This window comes from Aphis gossypii, unplaced genomic scaffold, assembly GCF_020184175.1.
Source record: "Aphis gossypii isolate Hap1 unplaced genomic scaffold, ASM2018417v2 Contig00067, whole genome shotgun sequence".
In the NCBI taxonomy this organism is placed as follows: domain Eukaryota; kingdom Metazoa; phylum Arthropoda; class Insecta; order Hemiptera; family Aphididae; genus Aphis; species Aphis gossypii.
In genome coordinates this window covers 15,465-39,911 of record NW_026082999.1, presented here as the reverse complement: position 1 = coordinate 39,911, position 24,447 = coordinate 15,465, and the positions used below count along the sequence as shown (strand labels likewise).

Here is a 24,447-nt window from a genome sequence, read left to right as displayed (position 1 = left end):
ACTTAGTAAAAATCAAAATCGAATACAACATAAGTCTATATTTCTCTTCAGTCTTCATACAATTTACAATAACGAAATAAAATAAAACAAAAAAACAAACTTTATAAAACGTGTAAAAAAAAACCTAAGTTCTTTCAATAAAATTAAAAAATACAATATCACATGCTTAGTGAAAATTATAAGGAACAATAGATATAAGTATTATATACTTCTTCATAAAATTTATAATAAGAAAAAATACAATATAAGCCTATACTCTATCACATACTTAGTGAAAATTATAAGGAACAACATAAATATATACTTCTTCATAAAACTTAAAATAACAAAATAAAATAAAACAATACAAACTTTGTAAAAATTAGTATAAACACGTAAAAACCCATACAATTATATGGATTGTGAATAAAACATAAATATTAAATTGGTTTTATTTATATGATTATTACTCAAGTTTATGATACATTGAAAAACAAATTCCTGGACATAATGGCGGTTGCTCAGGACACATTTTGCACCTCCATGAGGTCTGTTTAACTTTTTTTTGCTTTGTGCACTGTCTACATCGCAGGAAATATCCACTTATTTTCCAACCTAAAACAATAGTTTTACAACATTTTATATTAAAATATTTTTTATATTGTTATACCTGGAGGATGTGGAATTTTTTCTTGCATGTGTCCTAAAATTGGCGATGTTGGTCTTGGTAAATTATTCATATTTCTATGAATATTTTTATTTTTAATTAGTTGGTTTCCATGAATAATGTTCTCTGGTAAATATATTAGTTTTTGAATTATGGCTTCACGAAAATCAATAAAACGGTAGTTGCTAGTTGACAGGGATTTTTTATACAAATAGTATGCATTCCATACAGAAATATCCAGAAAGTGGAAGATAACTTTTTTATACCACCTAATAGTTTTTCTTGGTGAAGAATAGTAACTTATCATTTGGTCGCTTCGATCAATCCCTGACATGTTTAAGTTGTACTCAGCAATGTGCTTGGGCTTCATTTTTTGTTGTCCATATTTATTTTTGACTGAAACCATGAGGTTTGTGTCCAGTTGTAATTGATAGCACTTCCCGTTTATCCCTCCAGCGACTGACATAAATTGGGCCCTTTTTAGCAAAAACATGTTGACCAAATTTCAATTTCAAAGTTTTTATTGTAATTGATTTTGGATTTTTCTTTCTATTACTTCTTAATGTGCCTGTTGTATGTGTTTTCTTCTTATACAAAATATTTGACAAATCCACTGAGTTATAAAAATTGTCCATGTATAAATGGTGACCCTTATTTAGATATGGTTTCATCAATCTGATGACTAGATCATTTATTTTTGAACCATTTGACACCTGATCAGTCTTTCCTTTATAAATTTCAGTATTCAGTACATAACCGTTAGGTGTACATAACTCAAAAAACTTAATTCCATATTTGTTTTTTTTATTTTTTATATATTGTCTGAATAATAGTCGCCCTCTCCAAAGCAACATGGACTCATCCAAAGATAGAGCCTCATAAGGGCTGAAATTAGATTGAAATTTGTTTTTTAGTATGTCAACTAATGTTGAAACTTTATGTAATCTATCACAATATTTATAGAAATACCTTCGGAGCTATTAAAACATCTAAGAATTTTTTCAAATTTTCTACCAGACATAGTATAATTAAAATGGGATGGTATTACATTGGGTTATTGCTAAATGCTTTTCGTAATATTGGGATTTTCAACTGACTCTTGAGTAAACATAATCCAATAAATTTTTCTAAGTCTTCTCGAGTAATTTTTGTAATATTTTTAGCTCTACTACCTTTTGTATGAGGACGAGTTAAAGTGCCAATTTTTTTTGCATAGTTATTAGTGCATGTAAGTAATAAGTTGAATACTTCCTCATCCCAAAATTAAAAAAAAACATCAATAGCTGAAGTTTCATTGTTTATTTCAAATTTTGTTTCAGCTGTACTAACATCAAATTCAAAATCTTGTATATTACCAAATTTTTCATCTTCCCAATCACTTTCATCCTCTTCTGTATCAGTGTTAGAATCAGAACTTACCACACTATCACTGTCAATTTCATTATCATTATTATTTATGTTATTTTCAGCAACTGCAATATCCGGACTAGTATAACTTATATTTGAGCTTGACAGTGTTGTAGAATGATCAGCATCACTGTCAGTTATGTACGAATTACCATCACCTTGATGAGAATCTTCTGCATATGATTCGCCAGATGTTGAAAAATTATCTAAAATATAACAATAACCACATAATACCTATGGTTAGTTTTAATTTATATATCCCTAACACCAAAAATATTAAGCGACTTACCATTTTCCACGTCATCTAACATTTCCAGTATTCGGCTATCTTCATCCATTATAATAATATATTAATAAAATACGTTTAAATATAAATCTTAAATAAAAAAGTAAAATGTTTTAGTAGTAATGTTTTTAAAATGTTGTTGCTTTTCGTTTGTGGATAATAATCATAATGATAATTGATAACAAAATACGTTGTATTATGAATTTGGCGGGTTTGCCCGATAAGCGCACGTGTGATAAAGATATTATGGTATACCACCAAAGAGGTTGTATAGTTGTACATCACATAAAGTTTCATTTTTGACCCTAAATCAACATTTACAATAACAAATGCTATAGCAGTCATGCACCGGCAATACCAAAACACATAGAATGCTATAGTATGGCGTGTCCATCAACGTGTTAACAAACAAAAAAAAACAAAAGAGAGGGATGATATAAGGCTGACCTGGATCCAGCTAACGCGTGGGACGGACAATGTTTCTCAGCCTCACCAGTCGTAGCACAAACACCAATGTGAATATACAGCAAAAATGGTCGGGCACTGACGTTGGAGACTTGGTGTGTGTTGTAATACACGGCGAAGACACACCTTAATGGACGACGCAGAAACGAACTTTGTTAATGACTGTCATGCATTTAAGAACTTGATCAAATACAATATTGCTAATAACTATGATACTTTTATTGTTTAACATGTAATAGTTATCAGGACTTGTAATATGTACACAGATATTGTTAATTTTAGCTTTTTTATATTGCCTATCGACATCAGATGTATCAATAACTGGACCTTTTGATAGTTTCTTTGTATACTTATTTACTAATGAGGAACTAACAGTATAGGTCTTATTATTAGATTCCTCAATGTACCTTCTATGAAGTTGTTGAGTAAGTCTATAAGATTTCCACAACTGTCATTTGAGTAACCTAAGTTTATTTTCAAAAGGAAAAGCGCTAAATTCATCCAAAGTTCCTAATAATTTGGCATCATTTACAATATGTAGCAATCCATGAACATTATGAGAAACAAAGTGTTATACGTATAAAATTAAAAATGTATCAATAAAATGTTGCAATAGTTCTTGGCATAATCAGAATATTTTGCAAAATACTCTTACTACACAGAATTCGCATACTGACATGAAGAGTCATAATATTATCTATAACTTTTGGATGTAAAATATCTTTTAAAATAACTGGACAGGTATATAACAGAAACTGCCTTAATTCTGTGGCTTTCCATTTCTCAATAAATTCAATACTTTGGGATCTTTGAGCTAAGTCTTTAGTAATATGATATTTTATAATTTTGAAGTCAACGACAATATTTTAGCATGAGGTAAACTTACAAATCTGTAATTTGGTTTGCCTTCTAGCCACAATTTTATTATCTTCTTAAGAACACCGATGCATATTAAATGCATATAATCCAAACATACTCTAGTAATAGGTTGTTTAAAATTTTGAATATTTAGTAAAATTGATTGTCTTTGATGAAATTCTTCGTACTCATATACCTAACCTAACGTATGAATGCCTCATCGGTTCTTAAAATATTATTTTTATTTCTGGAAAACATATACGACCATTTAGAAATTCACCTTCTTGAGTACAATTGGTACAACTAAAATAACCTGTGTGGCCATTTATTTTGAGAAGAAAAGATTTTGCCGGAGTATCACAAATAATGCTATGGACATAAACTTTATATAATACATCATTAAATAAAAATCAATTGTTAACAATATTTATCATTTCATTCACAAAATCTTGAAAAAAAAATATTTGAATCGTTTGGTTTAGTAAGACCATGATAAACACCTATAACAAATATGTGTGAGCTCCCAGCTAAACAGCCCAAAATTGGTCATAATTGACTGTTACTGCTATCAAATAATGCCAAGTCATCAGTTGATATTTTGAGTCTGCAACGTGCTCTGATACTTATATTAAATATAATATATAAATTACTACATACTGTAGCCAACAATAACCATAGGGGCATAACAAACATCCCTATAATTATGCTAAGGGTGAGCAGCCAAGCAAGCAATGATCGGGTATAATAAATTGGGACCTAAAACGAAAGGTAAAAAACCAATCAACAGTATCATCGCCCGTATGCTTTCTACCCGCTAGAATATAACAACTATATGATTTATATGATTGCTGCCGGAGGCATGTAATGAATACATCACCACCCGGTAGAACATACTAGGTACGTAATTACCCACTCGGTAGAATATTATAGATGTATTATTGACGCACAGCGTCGCTCAGATAACGCAAAGCGTGGGAAGAAGCGGATGCAGGTGACGCTGACCATCAGGGACCTAAAGGTACCGCGGGAGTCCGTGGATGATATATAAGGGGGCCAAGATTAGGCACATTTCAGACGTGATCCACCAGAGTTAGAGCGAGCACCTTCACGTCACCCAGTTCAATAATTTTGTCATTTGGACGTAGAATATTTTTGTCGAAATAAAACACTAAGAAATAATTCAAAAGTCTTCATTTTTTACAAATATTCCATTCGATACTACATCATTCCATTGCTTGTACGTGGCACCTTACAAGTTCAACATTTTTAAAGTAGGGATATCCTTGATAAATATATTAATAACAATAAATTAGTATCATATAATTCTCAATTATACTTATCAATAAAAATTATTTTACGATTTGAAATTATCTATAATATTATTATACAAGTATCTACAATAAATATCTTAGGTTAATAATTTAGTATATAAAATGTTTATAAAGTATAATCTACATACAAACATACAAATAAATTGTATCACATTATAAATATATTTATATTAATACATTTTATTATATATATTGTTATTATGATAACAATTGATTTTATATTGGATGGATTAAACATTTATTATAATAGTTTTCAAAACAATAAATTACTTTTTACACTTTTATTCATCATAAATTTACTTTAGATTAATATACTTTGCAGAGTTCAGAAATATAAATTATATTAGTGTAGTAAGCTGACGTAGGTACGGAAAGCCTATAGTGAAAAAGGTCAAACACAACATCACGCCACCGGAATAGGCCACTAATCGGGCCTTCTCATTGGTAAACACCGATTTAGATTATTGTAGCAGTTTTCTATAACGGCAATCATCCTATCCTAATCAGGGCATGTCTCCATATAAATAGGAGCCATTCACAAGCTCTGATCAGAGAAGTCTTACAAGTCTTACACACAACGTCTCACCCATGCTTACCCGAAGCCTCTAGGGAGACGTTCTCACAACACTTACTCTCCGTAGAGTTCTATTCCGTCGAAAAACTTCTAATTATAATAAATATATTAATTAATTTGATACGGTTCAAAAAACAGTTGTAACTTAACGTTTATAAATCAATAAAGTCTTAATATTTATTATATATATCTTTTCAACCTCTTCCACTCCAAATAGCAGCGAACGTGCACTCGTCATAAAAGAAGCGTGTACAAACCCAGCGGTGAGAGCGACGGGTTACTACAATGTTATCGATGACCGGCAGCGTATCTTCTGACTACTAGATATCCATTCCATTGTCTCATTGCGAAACTGTCCGTTCACGCTCAATTATAATAATATTTTATTACCGATCGCATTTAGATCAACCGACAAACGATCATCATTTTTTAAATAGTAGTTATTGATTATTAAGCTGTTATTTTAACTATTTTATCTTAGAACCATATGGAAAATTTGTATAAAAAGGTAAGTTGTATTTCATTCCATATCATAGCATATTTCGTGTGTAACAACTAACAGGCACGCCTCTGGCCAAAAGGATGGTACACACTACGTCATATGCGTTGTCTTTGTCTTACAAATATACATCACAAATTTACAATTTACAAATTTCAAATTATTACAATGGTATTCCAGAATCGATCAATGAAATGGGTAGTGGTGAAGTTTACCGACACCAAGGAATTTAGTGTTCTTCCGGTAAATTGGCTTGTGGAAATCCAACTGAATCATGGACATAGTACCAAATTAAAGTGCTCAGCAGCAACACAACTTACGGTTAGAAAAAACAAATTTAAGTAAACCTAGGATTCTAAAGGCGCGTACACACTAGCGTAACAAAACAGTGAACATGTAACACGTAACAATGTTCGTGTGACATAAGAGTGCAACAAATCACCGATCCGCCGATTGTCGGTATTTTGGCGAAACATCAAAGGGTGATACTCGTTCACGTTACAATATGTATGGACGAAATTACGAACATAATCATGTAACACCTTACGAATATAGCATACAAACATACATTATTTTGAATCAAAAATTAATAAAATATATGCCTATATAATATCGATATTCGATTGTCGAAATAATTATTTATACTAGTATGATATTATTGTTATAATGTTATGCATACTAATATTTATAAATAACCACCAAATTGCAGCGTACATTTTATTTTCCATTTTATCATAATAACAACATTCATTTAGTTGACGATTAACCTCCTAAGACAAACCATAGTCCTTTAATACCTATCGTTTAAATACATTTTGTAACTATGGTAAATTGGACAAATGAAAATGTATTAAAACTTATTGAAGTTTATCGTAGTAAGGAAATAAAATGGAGCCCTACGAACAAAAATAATTTAAATAAGATTTTGAAAATGATGCTTGGAATGAAATCGCAAGTGAATTGTCCGATCATACTTCAACTGCAATCACTGCAAATGACTGTAAAACTAAAATTGTGACAATACTTGCTGCGTATAGAAGAGAAAAAATGAAAATACGTAAAAGTATAGGAACCGGTTCAGGTAAACTAAATTATAGTTAATTATAAAATTTTGTTCACTCATAAGGTGCCGAAGATGTGTATAAGTCATCATAGTTTGCATTTGAAAGTCTAGAATTTTTAAAAAACAAAGATACTCCTCGACAAAGAAGATGCACGGTAAATTTAGAAATTTTTATATGGTTATAACTTATAAGTAATTTTAAAAATATTGGAATGTTTTTATTTCGTGTTTATTATCAGCTAATTAAAAAAATAATAATAACATATTAAACTAAAGTGATAAATATAACTACTGATGATAACATTATTTTTTAATACGAGTATTTAAAATATTTTTAAAATACCTATTTAAATTATGCATATTCTTCTTGCCAACTAACATAACCTTCATTACTACAGTAGTGCATTACTTCTTTTCGTATTTCCATCAAATTTAAAGTAGATTTACGAGTTACTCTCTTTATTGGTCTAATGTATTGTATTTTTTCATTATTAGTGTTCCTCCATGTTCCTTCAATGAAATTTCCATTTACTTCAGAATCGAATATTCCATTTGGGGTATAAATAGCGGCTGAATTATTATTTCTTCTTAAAAAATTATGGAGATGTGCTATAGTCGTAACAACTAGTTGTGATTTTTCTGGATTTAATAATAGAGGTTTTCGGAGAACTCTAAATACAGATTAAATAATAACGAAAACATTTTCCACTACCCGACGTGCTCGAGAAAGTCTATAATTATATATTCGTTGCGGCGTGCCTTTAGAATGTAAGTCAGGAAAAGGTTTCATTATATTTTCTGTAAAGAAAATGCTCCATCTCCAATAAAAAAATATGGTATTTTTTTATGTCTACCTGGTAGTGGAGCTAATAATGGTAAATCTAGTGAATTCGATTTTAATCTTTTATTAAGTTGACAATCCTGAAATACACCTGCATCTGAAATTCTTCCTTGGCAACCTGCATCGACGAATATGAAATTATAGTTCGCATCAACAACAGCAAATAAGACAATACTGTATGAAGATTTATAGTTAATATATTCACTCCTAGTATTGATAGGAGCTTGGATTACCACATGTTTTCCATCCATAGAACCCATTGTGTGTGGAAAGTTCCACTTCCTTTCAAAATCATTTGCAATTTCCAACCATTTTTTTTGGTGTATTAAGTACCTGAAGTTGTATATAAAATAATACGATTATTATAATATAATAATACAAATAAATATTTAAACAATCATATTTCATAGTAATCATTTGTTTAATTAATTTTAATTACTTTGTGTATATTATTCAGCATAAATTATAATTGATTTATTTTTTCATTATGTTAAAAAAATATTTATTAAACTACCTAATTAATTTAAGTTAACATTTTAAAATTGATTATTATTAATATATTATATACAGGGTGCTCACCAATTTAGAGAACACTGAATTTCTCGGCTGGAATTTTTTTTATAAACTGGTGGTATATTAATACACATTTTTTGATATATTTCAAAATTTTTTTATATTTTGATCTGCTATCTATTTTTCTACCATGCTCAGTAAAAACTTTTTTTAAAATAATAACATCTATTTTGAACATCATATTCGGATAGGTCTATTTTTTTAAGCAATTTTGATGTATCAACTATGGTTCTAAATTCAAAATTGACTGAATAAGAGCATGTCAATTTTGATAAATAATAAATTTTTTTTATTATTTTAAAAAATTTATAAAATCATTTATAATTAATTCTTATTAGTTACCTTTTGAATATTTGTACGTATTTTTTTTAGTAGTGTTATAATTTTATACCCATATTATGTTAGTCTTGTTTATGGCACTTCTAAAAAAAAAATGTATAAATATTTAAAAAGTAACCATTATGAACTAATTATAAACGATTTTATAAATTTTTAAAATAATAAAAAATGTATTATTTATTAAAATTTACATGGCTCTTATTCAGTCAATTTTGAATTTATAACCATAATTGATAGGTACATCAAAATTGCTTTTAAAAAAATAGACCTATCCGAATATGATGTTCAAAATAGATTTTGCTATTCAAAAAAAAAAGTTTTTACTGAGCATACGCAGACCAAAATTTCAAAAAAATTTGATATGTATCGGAAAATGTGTAATTCTATACCACCAGTTTGTAAAAACAAAAAATGGATTTATTCCAAAAAAATCCGGAAGAGAAATTCCCTAAATTGGCGAACACACTGTATATTATAATAAGTAAAATTGTGCATGTTTGACATTTTTACTTTAAATAAATAATAATATTTTGTGGTATCATAATCATTTTTATTAATTCTCATGCACACATTATTTACAATCCCCGTAATTTATTTTAGATGTCCGATGATAATGATCCAACCAAAATTAACCAAATTCATACTGAAGAACTACAAATTCATTCTAAAGAATCACAAATTACCTCTGAAAATCAAGGTTCATTAACACAGCCATAAAAAAAAAAAAAATATCAAAGAAGATGGTAGACTAGATAAAGCGCTTAAAATTCTAGAAACGGTGGCATCAGCCTCATCTGTAAATAATGAAAGTCAATCATTTGGACAGTTTGTTGGAAATAAATGAGAAAAATACAACCAACAAGTTAGAAGTATTGTTCAATATGAAATATTTTATTTAAAGCAGATTATGGATATTTTAATCAACAACAATCAACATATCAAAATAATCACTACATTTCTGATCCTTCAACTCATAATTATAATTATCATCCACAAAGTTATCCGATGAACATGCATTTTCCTTCATTGCCATACTCATTTCCAACTCATGATACTAATATTACATTTACACCAGTACCACAAACATCTCCAGCTACAATTACACAAACATCTCCAGCTAAATTTACACAAACATCTACACTAGTTCCGTCACCCGCAAGTTTACATTTACTTCTGAAGAAATGGATTTCAGTGATATTATATAAATGTAATTATTATTTAATTCTGTGAAAAAGTTAACAGTTTAAATTAGCCCTGTTTTTTTTCTCTTATAGTTACTTTTAGTTGTTTAAATAATATGTTATTTTAACATTATATATGTATCGTTCTGATAACATAATATATTACGTACAACATTTATACTATTGTTGTATGTGGCATTTGCCAACAAATAATAATAGAAAAATGTTACTTCTTTGTTTAAATTACGTAATATTAGGCCAATGAAGCAAATGAGCTGAGGCAGCACATTGTAAAATAATATTTAAGGACGTAAGCACCATAGGATAGGGACAGTGCGGGTTTCGAGTGAGAGACGGCACACGTTCTTATTTTTGTGTGTTTGTTTTGTGAATAATAAAGAAATCCAAAATAGTGTGAATTGTTCTTTAATCTTTTTGTGTACCATTGAGATATAGGCATACTGCAGTGGCGCCCAACGTCATTCGTAATCCACTACCCGGATTTCTATTGAACACTTGTGTTTTTATGTTTTTGTTTTTTTTTGTGTAGATTAAATACAAGTCATTTTTGTGTTTTACTTTCATACATATCGCGTTTTGAACATTTTTTTGAATTCTCACGGCAGGAAGACTACGACCAATTGTGATCATTTTGGTGTTTTACGCACTCGAGGTGAATATTTGTATTTGGTTATAATTGATATATACGTGATCTATTTTTTATTTTTCGTTTATCAATATAACATATATATATATTTATTTTTAGATTCTGAACGAAGTGATGAATGTATTGATTTTACAATGATGTACGTTTTTTTTTTTTGTTTTTTTGTTTTTTTTTTTTTTTTTTGTCTGTATACAGCATAACTAGTCGAAATAATGACCCAATTTCAAACTATGGGGGTGGTTTCCGATGTAAAAGTGAATATCCTTGGTGCATATACAAGTAAAAAGTTAACATTTTCCAACAGTTTTCAAAAAATTCGAGAAAAACAAAAAAAAAAAATGACGGAAAAACGAGAATTTTTACGCAAAACCAGTTTTCGTCAAAATCGATTTTTTTATTTTGCTCTAACTCGAAAACTAATCGATGTAAATACTTGAATTTTTCACAAAATGTTTATATTAGCGTTCTCCATATACAGTTAATTTTCAAACTTTTTTTGAAATATTTATAGACAATTGAAATTTTCAATTTTTCTAATTATTTTTTTTTTTTAAATAACGATAAAAATTTTTTGGCTGACCAGAAAATCTTGAAAATTTAATACAAGGTTTCTTATAAGTTGTTCTTAAAGTGATAAAAAAAAATCCGAAATCGTAAGTCACAATTTTTTTTTATAAGTACTTAAAGTTCGAATTTATACGAATATGTCAAAATAGCTTAAATTTGCAAGTAATTTTGTGGTTGGAAAATCGTAACAATTTTTTCTTTTATAACTAATTTTGAAAATTTGGTACAAGATTCTCCATAAACTTTTCTTCGAATATCTTTAAAAAAAACTCTACCGGATTCAGACAAAAGATTTTTATGAGTGTTTGAAATTTAAATTTTTACAAAACCGCGTTAAATAACGGTTTAGCCTCAAACGATTTTTGATATTTGTTATTATTCAAAAAGTATAAGTAGTAGATACTTGAAAATGTTACCAGTTATTTAGATTGGCATTTTCCTTACATTATTTAGTTTTCAAAATATTTTGAGTTTTTTTGAGCTATTTATAGACAACTGAAATTTTCAATTTTTCTAAAAATTTTTTTTTGAAATGTCGATAAAATTTTTTTGACCCTATCAAAATACTTGAAAATTTTATACAAAGTTCCTCATATGTTATTCTCATAGTGATTAAAAAATTATAAGAATACATAGGCACAATTTTTTTTTATAAGCATTTTGAGTTCAAATCTTGACGAAAATTCGTCAAAATTATGAATATTTGCAAATTATTTTGTAGGTATAATTCATAAAAATGTTTGTATAGGTAGCTAAGAGTTGAAAATTTAATACAAGATTTTTCATAAGTTTAGCTTACAATAATTATAAAAGAACTTAAATTTTGGTGTATTCAGGCCATAAACATAAACCACCTTTTTCACCAACCATTGGAAATTATATCCTAGGCTGACAAATCATCTTCGTTCAGAATCGTTTTTGTATACAATGATACCTATCATTGCATTCAAATTTAACCTACCCTAGTCCGAGATCCACCCCATCCCCTAATGTACAGCAGAACGGTACCCACTTGCCCGCTTTTTTTTTTGATTTATTATTAGCGTTAATTAATTATATTTTAATTTTTAGTAAGGGTAGTAATTATTTAATTAGTTTATAATTTAATATAATTAATCTAGTAGTATAAATTGGCTGTATAAACACTCCAAATAAATTTTTCTAACAATATATTTTACTAACTCAATATTTTGGAATTTCAAAAATGTTATAATTTTAGTTAAAAGTAATTAATTAAAGTTAACACATTTTATATGACCAGGTATAGATATAGGATTATTTAAACTAAGTTTTCAAATTTACAGTTTAATGAATCAACTTAAAGACCCTGGATCGGATCTTTCTATTACGATAAATACGGCAACAGATATCTATACTCTCAAAAAACCATTTTTTATTCAATATTGCGAAAATAAAAATCTAAAATCTACTGGAACTACTACCGAATTAAGAGCTAGACTAAGTAGATATTTAAGAGGAGCTATAACTTTGGAAGAAGTGGATGATTCATTAGACGTTGAAAAACGTAATATAATTCTTAACAATTCGATCACTAATAAAATGTATTTAAAAAATTTACTTAAAGACGCTGAGCTATCCGATTCAAGTCCCGATCAAATAGACAACAATAAAAGCTCACCAGCTACTTACTCAACATCATTAGCTCTATACGACAACTTAAACAATAGTTTAAATTCTTTTTCAAATAGAGTTGGAAAAATCTTAGAAAATTCAAACACATCTGGTAATAACTCTCAAGATCAAAGCACCCAATTATACCAAAATACCTTAATACATCTTGAGGATTCTATTAATTCTCCCGAAAACTTAAAACACATATATCAGGAAATAGGGCTCAACAAAAATAACTCAACTAATAATCAAGCTAATCCTAATTTAAACACTAATTCTATTCTACCCACACCAATTGCACCGAGCAAAAGAAGAATGAATAAAAAAACTCTAATGATTAAACTTGATAATTTCACTGGGACCGAGGACGTTAGGAAATTTTTTAAGCAATATAATAAGATTAGTGACATTAATGAATGGAATGAAAATGATAAACTAAAATATTTTTCAATTTTTGTAAAAGGCACAGACAATACCTTTTTAGAAAATCTTGAAGACCAAAAAGATAATTGGTCATGGAAAGAATTAGAGGACATTTTTTTTAAATGAATTTCAACCCATAGGACATGACACTATATTGCAAATGAAACTAGAAAAACGTAGACAAGGAGAAAAGGAATCTACCACAAGTTTCTTAGCTGAAATAGAAAGTTTATGTATGCAGGTAAATAACCACATGAGTGAAAAAGATATTTGTGGATATATTTTAAAAGGTTGAAAGGATAACATTTTACAATATATTTCAATGCAAGACAATAATAGCTTAAAAAAATTAAAAGAAAATTTAAAAAAAATATGAACTGATGCAGTTTAGGATAAAAAAAAAAAAAAAAGTGATATGAGTGAATATACAGAAATTCTAAATGAACAAGTATTACAATTAAACCTAAAAACAAAAGATATAGAAATAGAGAATAATGAATTGAGAAGGCAAATAAAGGACAGTTTTCTAGAGATCGAGAGAATAAAATAAATATAAACAAATTAAGTAACGAAATACAAAAAATAAATTTATTAGGAAAAAGATCGGTATATTTTGATGACAAAAATGAACAAAAAAATAATAATCGTGATTACAATGAAAACAGAGGACGAAATTACAATAGGAAAAGAGACTTCTACAATGATAACGTGAGCACCGAAATAACAGTCCATACCCGTATAGGAGAAATGATAGCGAAGAGAGAAATTATAATAAAAGAGATAATAGTCCTTACCCCACTAGATTGTATAATAGATATTCTAGAGATAATAGCAAAGACAACAATTACAATAGAGACAGATCATATTCAAGAGAAAGAAAGAACAATTATGATAGTTCTAGGGAAAGTAGTAGAGATAGAAGTTATGACAGAGATTTTATAACGTATAAACACAGAAATGATAAAGACAGGGAAATAAGAGGAAATTATAAACAGCGTAATAAGAACAACAACGAAGAAAAACGGTACTCAAAATACCGGCAATACAGCAGAGACAATAGTCGAGAAAGAGTACCAGGAAAATATAGAGAAGAAGCCGGAGAGAATAACCGGAGATATTTGTCCACTAGACAAAACTTGGGCAATAGGCCACTGCGTCAGCATTTGTCTCACGATGTCCCAGGGAATAGCGTTAAAATTTAAAAACAAATTTAATAATATAAAACAGTTAATTAAACAAAATAAAAATACTAACGAAATAGCTTACCTAAAAACAGACGATCAATGGTTATGTCGTATATTGTAGACAGTCGTCCAAAATTATTACTTAATATGTATAAAAGAATATTTTTAAATAAACCACGGGAGAGGCCGGTGAAGCAAAATGTGCTGAGGCAACAAGAAAATTTCGTATATAAGACCGCCGTACGCACGGGCAGGGGGAGTCCCGCTGTCGCTGAGTGAGTCGGCGAGTGTAGGTACGACGATCGTACGTGTGAAGCGGCGGTTATAGTACGGGCTAAACGAATAGTATTTTTGATTGTTTATTTTGTGTTTTTTTTGAAAGTTTAATAAAAAGTGTTTCCGACCAGGACAACCCGAGTTGAATATCATTTAAGTCTTCCTTGCGTTCCTACCTTTATATAGGAAACAGTGCCGGGATATACGTACCACGGACATATGTAATTTTCGAGTCGTTTCCACTATAAAGGAGCGAAGAATCGACAAGCGCACACCATCGTACCTCACTAGTTAACAGTGCCATTCTAATTTATTTTAGAGAGTGTCATTAACTAGTGAATACGAGGGTAAAACTTACCTAGTTGGTTATACCGCGTATACTGAAATACCGGTATACCACAGTTATTATATCTGATTACAAAAAATAATTATAATGACAAACCTAAGTATTCTAATATTTTCAAAACTCTAGAAAATACAAAACAATTTTGCATAGATAATAAAATAAAAAAATTAGCGTTGCCTAAAATATGCTCAGGCATAGACAATAAAAAATGGGATATCATTTCTAATATAATCAAATTTATATTTCAAAATACCTTTATAAAGATTAAAATCCTATAACTAGCCGAAGGTAAAGATGACAACCATTTACAAAACTATGAAAACATATATCCTATCAATGACAACAAAAATAACAGCTCAGCAATTGAAACAAATAAAATGAAAGACATATATATAAGTAACTCTAATAACTCTATTAACAATGAACCAAAAAATATTAATAAACATGTATGCACCTGTGTAGACAAACATTACAATACAAGAGTATTATCAATAATAGTAGAACATGAAGTTATTGAAAAATACACAATAATTGACACCGGATCTAATATTTCTTGCATAGATATGTCTTTAATTAATGATATAGAACTCGTTAAAAATGAGGAAGATATTGTTATAACAGGAGCAGATAATACCAAATTAGAACAATTAAGCAAAATAAAATTAGTGGTCTAAATAAATGGAAACATATACTCTATTAATGCGTACGTAATCAAAGGATTGAACTGCAAAATACTATTGGGAAACGATTTAAACATAAAAAATAACTTAATCATTAATTTTAAAGATAAAAATTTAGAATTAAATAATAATATCTTAATACCTATGGATAAACTATGGTACAATTATAACACACAAAGCAATAACAATAATATAGGAACAAAATATAATATAACAAACATAAACTATGACAAACAAAAATATATAGGAAAAATTGTATCAAATTACAATATAAATATTCCACCGAAAAATAAAATAAATATTAAAAACTTCGACATAAACACAAATATAATAGACACAAATTACGTAATAGAACCAATTGAACGATTAAGCAAAAGCAAGCTTCTAACTTTAGAATCATTCAGTGTTAATAATAAAGACGGTATAACTCTTTACAATTTTTCTAATCTTTACAGTAATATTCCCACAGGAATGACAATAGCAAATATCGTAAAACCAAATACGCCAAAAATTAAAAAAGAATTTGTTTAAGCCGAGACCGAAACAATATTAGTTCGTGTGCCCGGTATCGTAATACTTCGTACGCAAGAACACTCACACACCGACCGATATGTATAATGTATAAATGCGTATAGCAACTCAAGAGCGTTGGACGGCTCGCCGAGTAATTCTCTGAGTGCTAGGTAGCGTGCGTTGGGTGTGTAAGTGTATATTTGTGTATGTGTATGAGTGCAGCTTAAATACTAGAGAAAGGGGTAACTAATACTACAATGATATGGTAAAACGAATGCAAATGTGGTAAAAATATAATATAATAATATAGACAATAATTACGGCCCTTTTGGCCCAACAGTTAAAAAAATGTATAATAATATAATATAATGCTGCCGGTTCGGCACAGCCAATAAAATATAATAGGTAAAAATATGTATTAGCAATAAATATAAATAAATAAAAGGACTCACAATTCGTGGAGCACTGCTGGCCAGCCGCTACCTATACAGCTATATAATAAAAATGACACATGCAATATGAAAATAATAATAGAAATAATACACAACAATTTAAATAATACACAAGAACAATTTATAAACAATTAATAAGTAGAAATACGGCGATTCGCGCCTTTGAACAGCAATATGACAATAAATATACGGCGATTCGCACCTTTGTAAAGAATATAATAATAAATGTATACAGCGATTCGCACCCTTGTAAAAGAATATAATAATAAATGTATACAGCGATTCGCACCTTTGTAAAAGAATATAATAATCGAAATATATACGGCGATTCGCACCTTTATAAACGAATATAATAATCGAAATGTGGCGATTCGCGCCACATCAATTTTAATTTACAAGTTAACAATCGGCGATTAGCGCACGACCGAAAATGCGTTATTTGCATGAAAACGCTGGAGAAAGACTAACTCTTAAAATAATATATTACACGGCCGAGGGTCCGGCGGCAGACGATAAGGCGCCGTTGCATAACATTTATTATATAATTCACGAGAGACAATTAACATATAAAAATAAATAAACAAATATAACTATGATTACGTGTGCGTGAGTGTGTGTGTGTGATCGGTCGGCAGCGGAATGTACATTATTGGCTATTGCCGTATTGTCGCGGCGGCGACATCCTCCCCCCGTTGAAAATTAACCTTTTCAACCTAGTCGGTTTGCTCAATGGGCAAGCGGCATAGTTTCACTACTGGTCTGGTTAAATCTGAACCATTAGCCAATTTTACCGTAGCCACTCGAACGACGTTGTCCTTGCCAGGATGTACTTTCACAACACGTGCTAGCTTCCATCGTGTAGGTGCTAGGTTTTCTTCTTTGACGATTACTACATCATTTAGTGCTAGTGGCCTCGAACCTGACGTCCACCTTTGACGGATTTGCAGCTGCGGAACATATTCAGCGTACCACCTGTTCCAGAAGCTCTGAAGCAACCCTTGTACTAGTTTCCATCGCCTTAACGCTGTAATCTCCTTTCCTTCGATCACTGGTTCCGGATGGAACATCAACGGGCCTCCTATTAGGAAATGAGCTGGAGTTATTGGCTCCAAGTCATTGGGGTCGCTACTCATGGGCGTAAGGGGTCGACAATTCAGGCATGCCTCTATTTGGCATAACAGTGTTTGCAATTCACTTAGGGTTAAGGATGTGCCTCTTACTACTCTGGTGAGGTGAAATTTGGCACTTTTCACTGCGCTCTCCCATATGCCGCCAAAATGAGGCGCTGCAGGCGGGTTAAACTTCCAAGTTATTCCTTCTGATGCTAGACAACCATCAACCTTTGTCACGTATACAGCCAGCTCCTTTCGTGCTCCAATAAAATTCGTCCCATTATCACTCCAAATCATGTTCGGCTTTCCTCTTCTAGATATGAATCTTCTAAACGCTGCTACGAAAGCGTTGGTTGTTAAATCCTCCACTGCCTCAATGTGAACTGCTCTCGTTGAGAAACAAACAAATATTGCGATCCACGCCTTTTTTCCCGGCCTTCCGCGTATTCCACTTCTGATGATCAGTGGCCCTGCGAAGTCAACACCAGTAGTTGTAAATGGACGAGAGTGTTGCACGCGTTGCTTCGGAAGCGAGCCCATTATCGGCTGGTCAAACGTAGGTCTCGCCCTCTTGCATATGACGCACTGCCGAACAACTGTGCGTGCAATCGCTCTGCCTCGCGTTGGCCAATATGTCCTTCTGACTTCTGCTAGAAGTGCTTGCGGACCACAATGCAGCATTCTATGATGGCAGTCCTTGTATATTAACCTTGTAATTATATGATCAGGTGGCAGTACTATTTGATTTTTTTGCTCCTTTGAAACAGTTGCATTTTGTAAGCGCCCTCCCACTAATATCAGTCCGTTGTCAATATACGGGCATAGTGATCTGAGGCTGCTTTTGGGTGGTATCTCTTTACCATTTTTCAAGGCTACCACTTCCTTTCCAAATGCTTCTGCTTGTGCTCTTTTTATTAATACCTCTTTCGCCTCCTGCAATTCCTGGACTGTTAGATGCTGGCTCCAAGACGCCCTTTTCTTGAGACGTAAATACTCCACAAACCGTCTCAGCCAAGCGACGGCACGTACTAGCCTTCGCCAGTCTGAATATCTACTTAATAGATCTCTTGATGCATCAATTGAGATAAGTGCTAGTTGCACTGGCTTTATTTCCGGTAATATTTCCTCTTCGTCCGGTAGGGCTGAAATCCTCCATTGCTCTGCGTCTTGGGTCAGCCACTCTGGACCGTTCCACCAGAAAGTATTTTTCGAGAGTTCTGCTGGCTTTACTCCACGAGATGCAATGTCGGCAGGATTTTCATTAGTGCGGACGTGATTCCATTGCCTCGCTTCAGTAATTTCGAGTATCTGGTTCACCCTGTTTGCGACATATGTCTTGAGTCGCTTGCTGTGACTGTTCAGCCACCCCAGTACGACTGTTGAGTCTGTCCACAACTGAATTGAATGTGTATTGTTACCCCATGCATCTGCTACCTTCCTTGCAAGCTCTGCTAACAGCAGTGCCCCATTCAACTCCAGACGTGGTATTGTCATTGCCTTTAGCGGCGCTACACGAGTTTTGGCACACATGAGCTGCGCGTGATATGTTTCGTTGGTTCCTCTTGTTCTTAAGTAAATGCACGCTCCGTATGCTTCTTCAGACGCGTCGCAGAAGCCATGAAACTCGATAAAATTGCAGGCGGCTGGTATCACTTTCCTTGGTATGCAAATGTTCTTTAATGTCTCTAGGCCTTGCATGAATGTTGTCCATCTCTCTACAATGTCTGCCGAGAGTGGGCTATCCCACTCAACCTTCAATGCCCAAATTTGCTGCATGAATATTTTTCCTTTGAGTAGCACGGGTGTTAGAAACCCGAGCGGATCAAATACTCGGTTTAAATCGGAAAGGAGCGTTCTTTTAGTACATCTTGATCTTGCTGAATCCATAGCTATGTTGAAATGAAATTCATCTTGATATGGTCTCCACTGTAAACCAAGTGACTTCACTGTGTCACCATCCTTTATTTCCAAGGTGTATAGTGGATCAGCCTCTCCCTTGCCTACGTGCTGTAGCACCTTAGTAGAATTTGAACACCATTTACGTAGTGGAAGTTTGGCGGAAATTAAGATAGTGTTTAGTTCTTGTTGTAATTTTATACAATCCTCTTCGGTCTCAGCTCCTGTCATCAAATCATCCATGTATATATCATTTTTGATGACTTCTGAGGCTCTTGGATATTCGTTGTGTACCAGGTGAGCTAAGGTTACAAGGCATTGTGTTGCCAGAAATGATGCTGGTTTCATTCCATATGTTACAGTCGTTAGATTGAATGTTTTTAATGGTTCAGTGGGTGAATCTCTCCACACAATTCGCTGCAAGTTCCAGTCCCTTTCATCGATTGCCACTTGTCGAAACATCTTCTCGATATCAGCCATCAATGTATATTGGTGCATTCTAAATCTAGCCAATATGGTGAAGACATCTGCTTGTACTGTTGGACCATGCATCAATACGTCGTTTAACGATACCCCGGAGGAGCTCTTTGCTGAGGCGTCAAATACAACCCTAATTTTAGTCGTTAAGCTTGACTCCTTTTTTACCGCGTGGTGTGGTAAATAACAAGATCGGACCGGCAATTCAACTTCATTTTGAACTTCTTTCATGTGACCCATCTCAAGATATTCTTTCATGAACCTCGTATATTCTGTTCTTAGCTTGTCGTCGCTCTGAAGCCTCCTCTCCACGCTCAAAAACCGTGTGGTTGCCATTGTTAGAGTGTTACCGAGCATGTCTGTTGAGGTGTTGACAGGTAATCGCACAATGAACCTACCTTCTTCATTGCGTCGCGTGTTGTTCTGGAAATGATGTAGGGCCTTGTCTTCTTCCAAGTATCTCTGATTACACTTAGAATTGTCGTACTGTGTCGAATCTTCTGTTCTGTCATTGACATCTGAATCTTTCTCTAGAGTTTCTTCAATATTTACAAGGCAAGTTGCATCGATCATTCCAGTTACAATCCAACCAAATTTACTATCTTGTAGGCAGAGCTTCCCTGTGACAAGTGGAATACGCTCGGTTCCTATCAAGTCGAAGAAAAGGCCACTTCCAATTAATAGGTCAATCGATCCCGATTCACAGAATGTTGGATCTGCTAGGAGAGGCACAAATTCATTAGGAATGTTCCAACCGTCCCTTGGAGTTGGTATAGCGGATAAGTCATTCACTATAACAGGCAATATATGGCAGGTTATTTTGACATCAAATTTCTTGACAGAGGAACTTATGGTTACGTCTACACTTGCACCCGATTGAGTCTTGCTGGTACCAATACCGCATATTGGTAGGACGTTTGTTCTCTGGTTTAATCCTAAAACTCTCGAAAGCTCCTTTGAAATAAAGTTTACTTGTGAGCCACTGTCCAGGACGGCTCGACATTTGTGATAAGAACCATTGCTGCCCTTTACGGTGACTACTGCTGTTGCTAAAAATACGTGTTCACTTGTTGCTTGAGCTGGCATGGACACTTTCTGACCGCTGCCCGGCGAGGCATCTTCCTCTGATGAGCTCGAAGGATCACCCTCCTTCTGTCTTGTTGCTTCTGATTTCCTCTCTTGATGGAGTAGGGTGTTGTGCCTGCCCTTACATGTATGGCAACTATATTTTGATTTACAATGATCCTTTGAGTGGTACGGTGACAGACAGTTGAAGCAGAGTTTTGCATCTCTTACCACTGTCAACCGACTATTGACGTCTAACTCCTTGAATGATTCGCAAAAAAATAACCAATGCTTACCCGAGCAGTGAGTACACTTATTGTCACGGTCATTTTTGTTGATTAATAGTGTCAATTTTGCAGAGTTGTTATTGATCTTGTATCCCCTTGCCCTTTGATGAGATACAGAGTTAGTGTTGGTTCCTTCCCGTTTGGAACTAAATTGATAAGAGGTTTCCATTGCCACACAGCGGCCTGCAAGAAATTCTTCTAGATCTACATATTTTGGGAGTTGTGTATTCTTCTGATGTAGTTGCCATCCATGTAACGTGTCCTTGTCTAACCTCATGCTAATGATAGTTATTAGCCAGGCATCCCATTTGTCCACAGGCTGATCTAATGCCTTAAGAGCTGCAATATGCGTGCATACATGTGAATGTAGTTGTTGAAGCTCGGTTGCGGTTGCATTATCTACGTGTGGAGATTCTAATAATGATCTGATGTGAGACTGTATGGTTAGGCTCTTGTTGTCATATCTCTGCTTAAGCCGTTCAATCGCCACATAATAGTTGGCATCCGTCATAGGAACCGCCTTGATCAGATCTAGAGCTGCACCAGTAAGATATGATCTGAGGTAGTAAAATTTGTGAGCCGATGTAAAACTATTTTCCTCGTGTATTGCAGATCGAAAAGAGTCGAAAAAAGGTTCCCAGTCCTGAATGTTCCCGCTGAACTCCGGGATCTTTATTGGTGGTAATTGTATTCGTGACTGGCTTGTTGACGTATTCGAGTTATGCGACGTATCATGACCTGAAGCATTATGACGCCTTTCGTTAGTTATAGCTTCCTGAATTCTAGAGCGTGCGGCAAAATAGTTTTTTTCAAACTCTTCTCGTTCCTTCTCTTCTTCCAACGGATCCTCAGTGTTGAGTAGTTCTATCTCTGACTGCACATCGTCGAATTTCCTATTTATTTGAGGTAACTCTTCTTGCCTAAACTCTAGCAATGACAAGGCCTCTGTCATTGGATCGAAGCTATTAATAAACTTCAACGTACGGGTGAGTGCACCCTTGACCACACCACGTTTACGCCTAAGTTCGGACAATACCTTCATCGTATCTGCGTCTAAAACCATTGCTATATTATGACTAAGTCTATGTTACAGAAGTACTGCCGACTCGATTCTAAATCGAATGTGTCGTAAGAAACAAAAAGCGGATTCTATAATAAAAATAATAAGTTTTTGCTGAGTGCAATATTACGTAGCTACAACACCATGACAATAAATAGAATTTTATGCGCTACGTATGTTATGAGTTGCGATAATAGTAATAATAATCGCGATACGTAATTAACGCGATCACGTCGAGGTCACCAAATGTTTAAGCCGAGACCGAAACAATATTAGTTCGTGTGCCCGGTATCGTAATACTTCGTACGCAAGAACACTCACACACCGACCGATATGTATAATGTATAAATGCGTATAGCAACTCAAGAGCGTTGGACGGCTCGCCGAGTAATTCTCTGAGTGCTAGGTAGCGTGCGTTGGGTGTGTAAGTGTATATTTGTGTATGTGTATGAGTGCAGCTTAAATACTAGAGAAAGGGGTAACTAATACTACAATGATATGGTAAAACGAATGCAAATGTGGTAAAAATATAATATAATAATATAGACAATAATTACGGCCCTTTTGGCCCAACAGTTAAAAAAATGTATAATAATATAATATAATGCTGCCGGTTCGGCACAGCCAATAAAATATAATAGGTAAAAATATGTATTAGCAATAAATATAAATAAATAAAAGGACTCACAATTCGTGGAGCACTGCTGGCCAGCCGCTACCTATACAGCTATATAATAAAAATGACACATGCAATATGAAAATAATAATAGAAATAATACACAACAATTTAAATAATACACAAGAACAATTTATAACAATTAATAAGTAGAAATACGGCGATTCGCGCCTTTGAACAGCAATATGACAATAAATATACGGCGATTCGCACCTTTAAAGAATATAATAATAAATGTATACAGCGATTCGCACCCTTGTAAAAGAATATAATAATAAATGTATACAGCGATTCGCACCTTTGTAAAAGAATATAATAATCGAAATATATACGGCGATTCGCACCTTTATAAACGAATATAATAATCGAAATGTGGCGATTCGCGCCACATCAATTTTAATTTACAAGTTAACAATCGGCGATTAGCGCACGACCGAAAATGCGTTATTTGCATGAAAACGCTGGAGAAAGACTAACTCTTAAAATAATATATTACACGGCCGAGGGTCCGGCGGCAGACGATAAGGCGCCGTTGCATAACATTTATTATATAATTCACGAGAGACAATTAACATATAAAAATAAACAAAAAAATATAACTATGATTACGTGTGCGTGAGTGTGTGTGTGTGATCGGTCGGCAGCGGAATGTACATTATTGGCTATTGCCGTATTGTCGCGGCGGCGACAGAATTAGTAGAAAAAAATATAAAAACAATGTATACCACTAAGCAAAAACACTATGATAACTAAAATGTTTAATGAAGTAACCGATAAACAAGGAAACGTAATCAAAATTTCTCAAGAATTAAATAACGAACAACGTAAAAGCCTTAAACTAATTAATAACTATAAACACTTATTCACTTCAGACCCACTAGATATAAATTGTGTTAACATAGAACCATGTGAAATTAAATTAAAATCAGATAACCCTATATTTTAGCCACCATTTAGAGTTTCCCCGGCACAAAGAGAATAGTTAAAAATATTAATTGACCAAATGATAGACGCGGACATTATTGAACCAAGTAGAAGTAGTTACGCTGCGCCTGTTTTCTTAATTCCAAA

General features: G+C 32.7%; 1 protein-coding gene, 1 long non-coding RNA gene and 1 pseudogene across 2 annotated transcripts; 1 reads left to right on the top strand and 2 right to left on the bottom strand.

The window, feature by feature from the left end:
• Nucleotides 1-1,909: 1,909 nt before the first annotated feature.
• LOC126553088 (clumping factor B-like) lies at nt 1,910-2,391 on the bottom strand. The gene is made up of 2 exons (XM_050208273.1): nt 2,343-2,391; nt 1,910-2,259 (listed from the first exon to the last, which is right to left on the bottom strand). Exons 1-2 carry the CDS (start codon nt 2,389-2,391, stop codon nt 1,910-1,912), a joined length of 399 nt encoding a protein of 132 aa, XP_050064230.1.
• Nucleotides 2,392-6,889: 4,498 nt separating this feature from the next.
• Nucleotides 6,890-13,478, top strand: LOC126553087 (probable WRKY transcription factor protein 1; annotated as a pseudogene).
• A 3,530-nt stretch (nt 13,479-17,008) lies between these two features.
• LOC126553094 (uncharacterized) lies at nt 17,009-23,837 on the bottom strand. The gene is made up of 3 exons (XR_007606445.1): nt 23,721-23,837; nt 23,631-23,674; nt 17,009-17,092 (listed from the first exon to the last, which is right to left on the bottom strand). It is a non-coding gene; the product is annotated as an uncharacterized LOC126553094 (long non-coding RNA).
• Between the last annotated feature and the right edge of the window lie 610 nt (nt 23,838-24,447).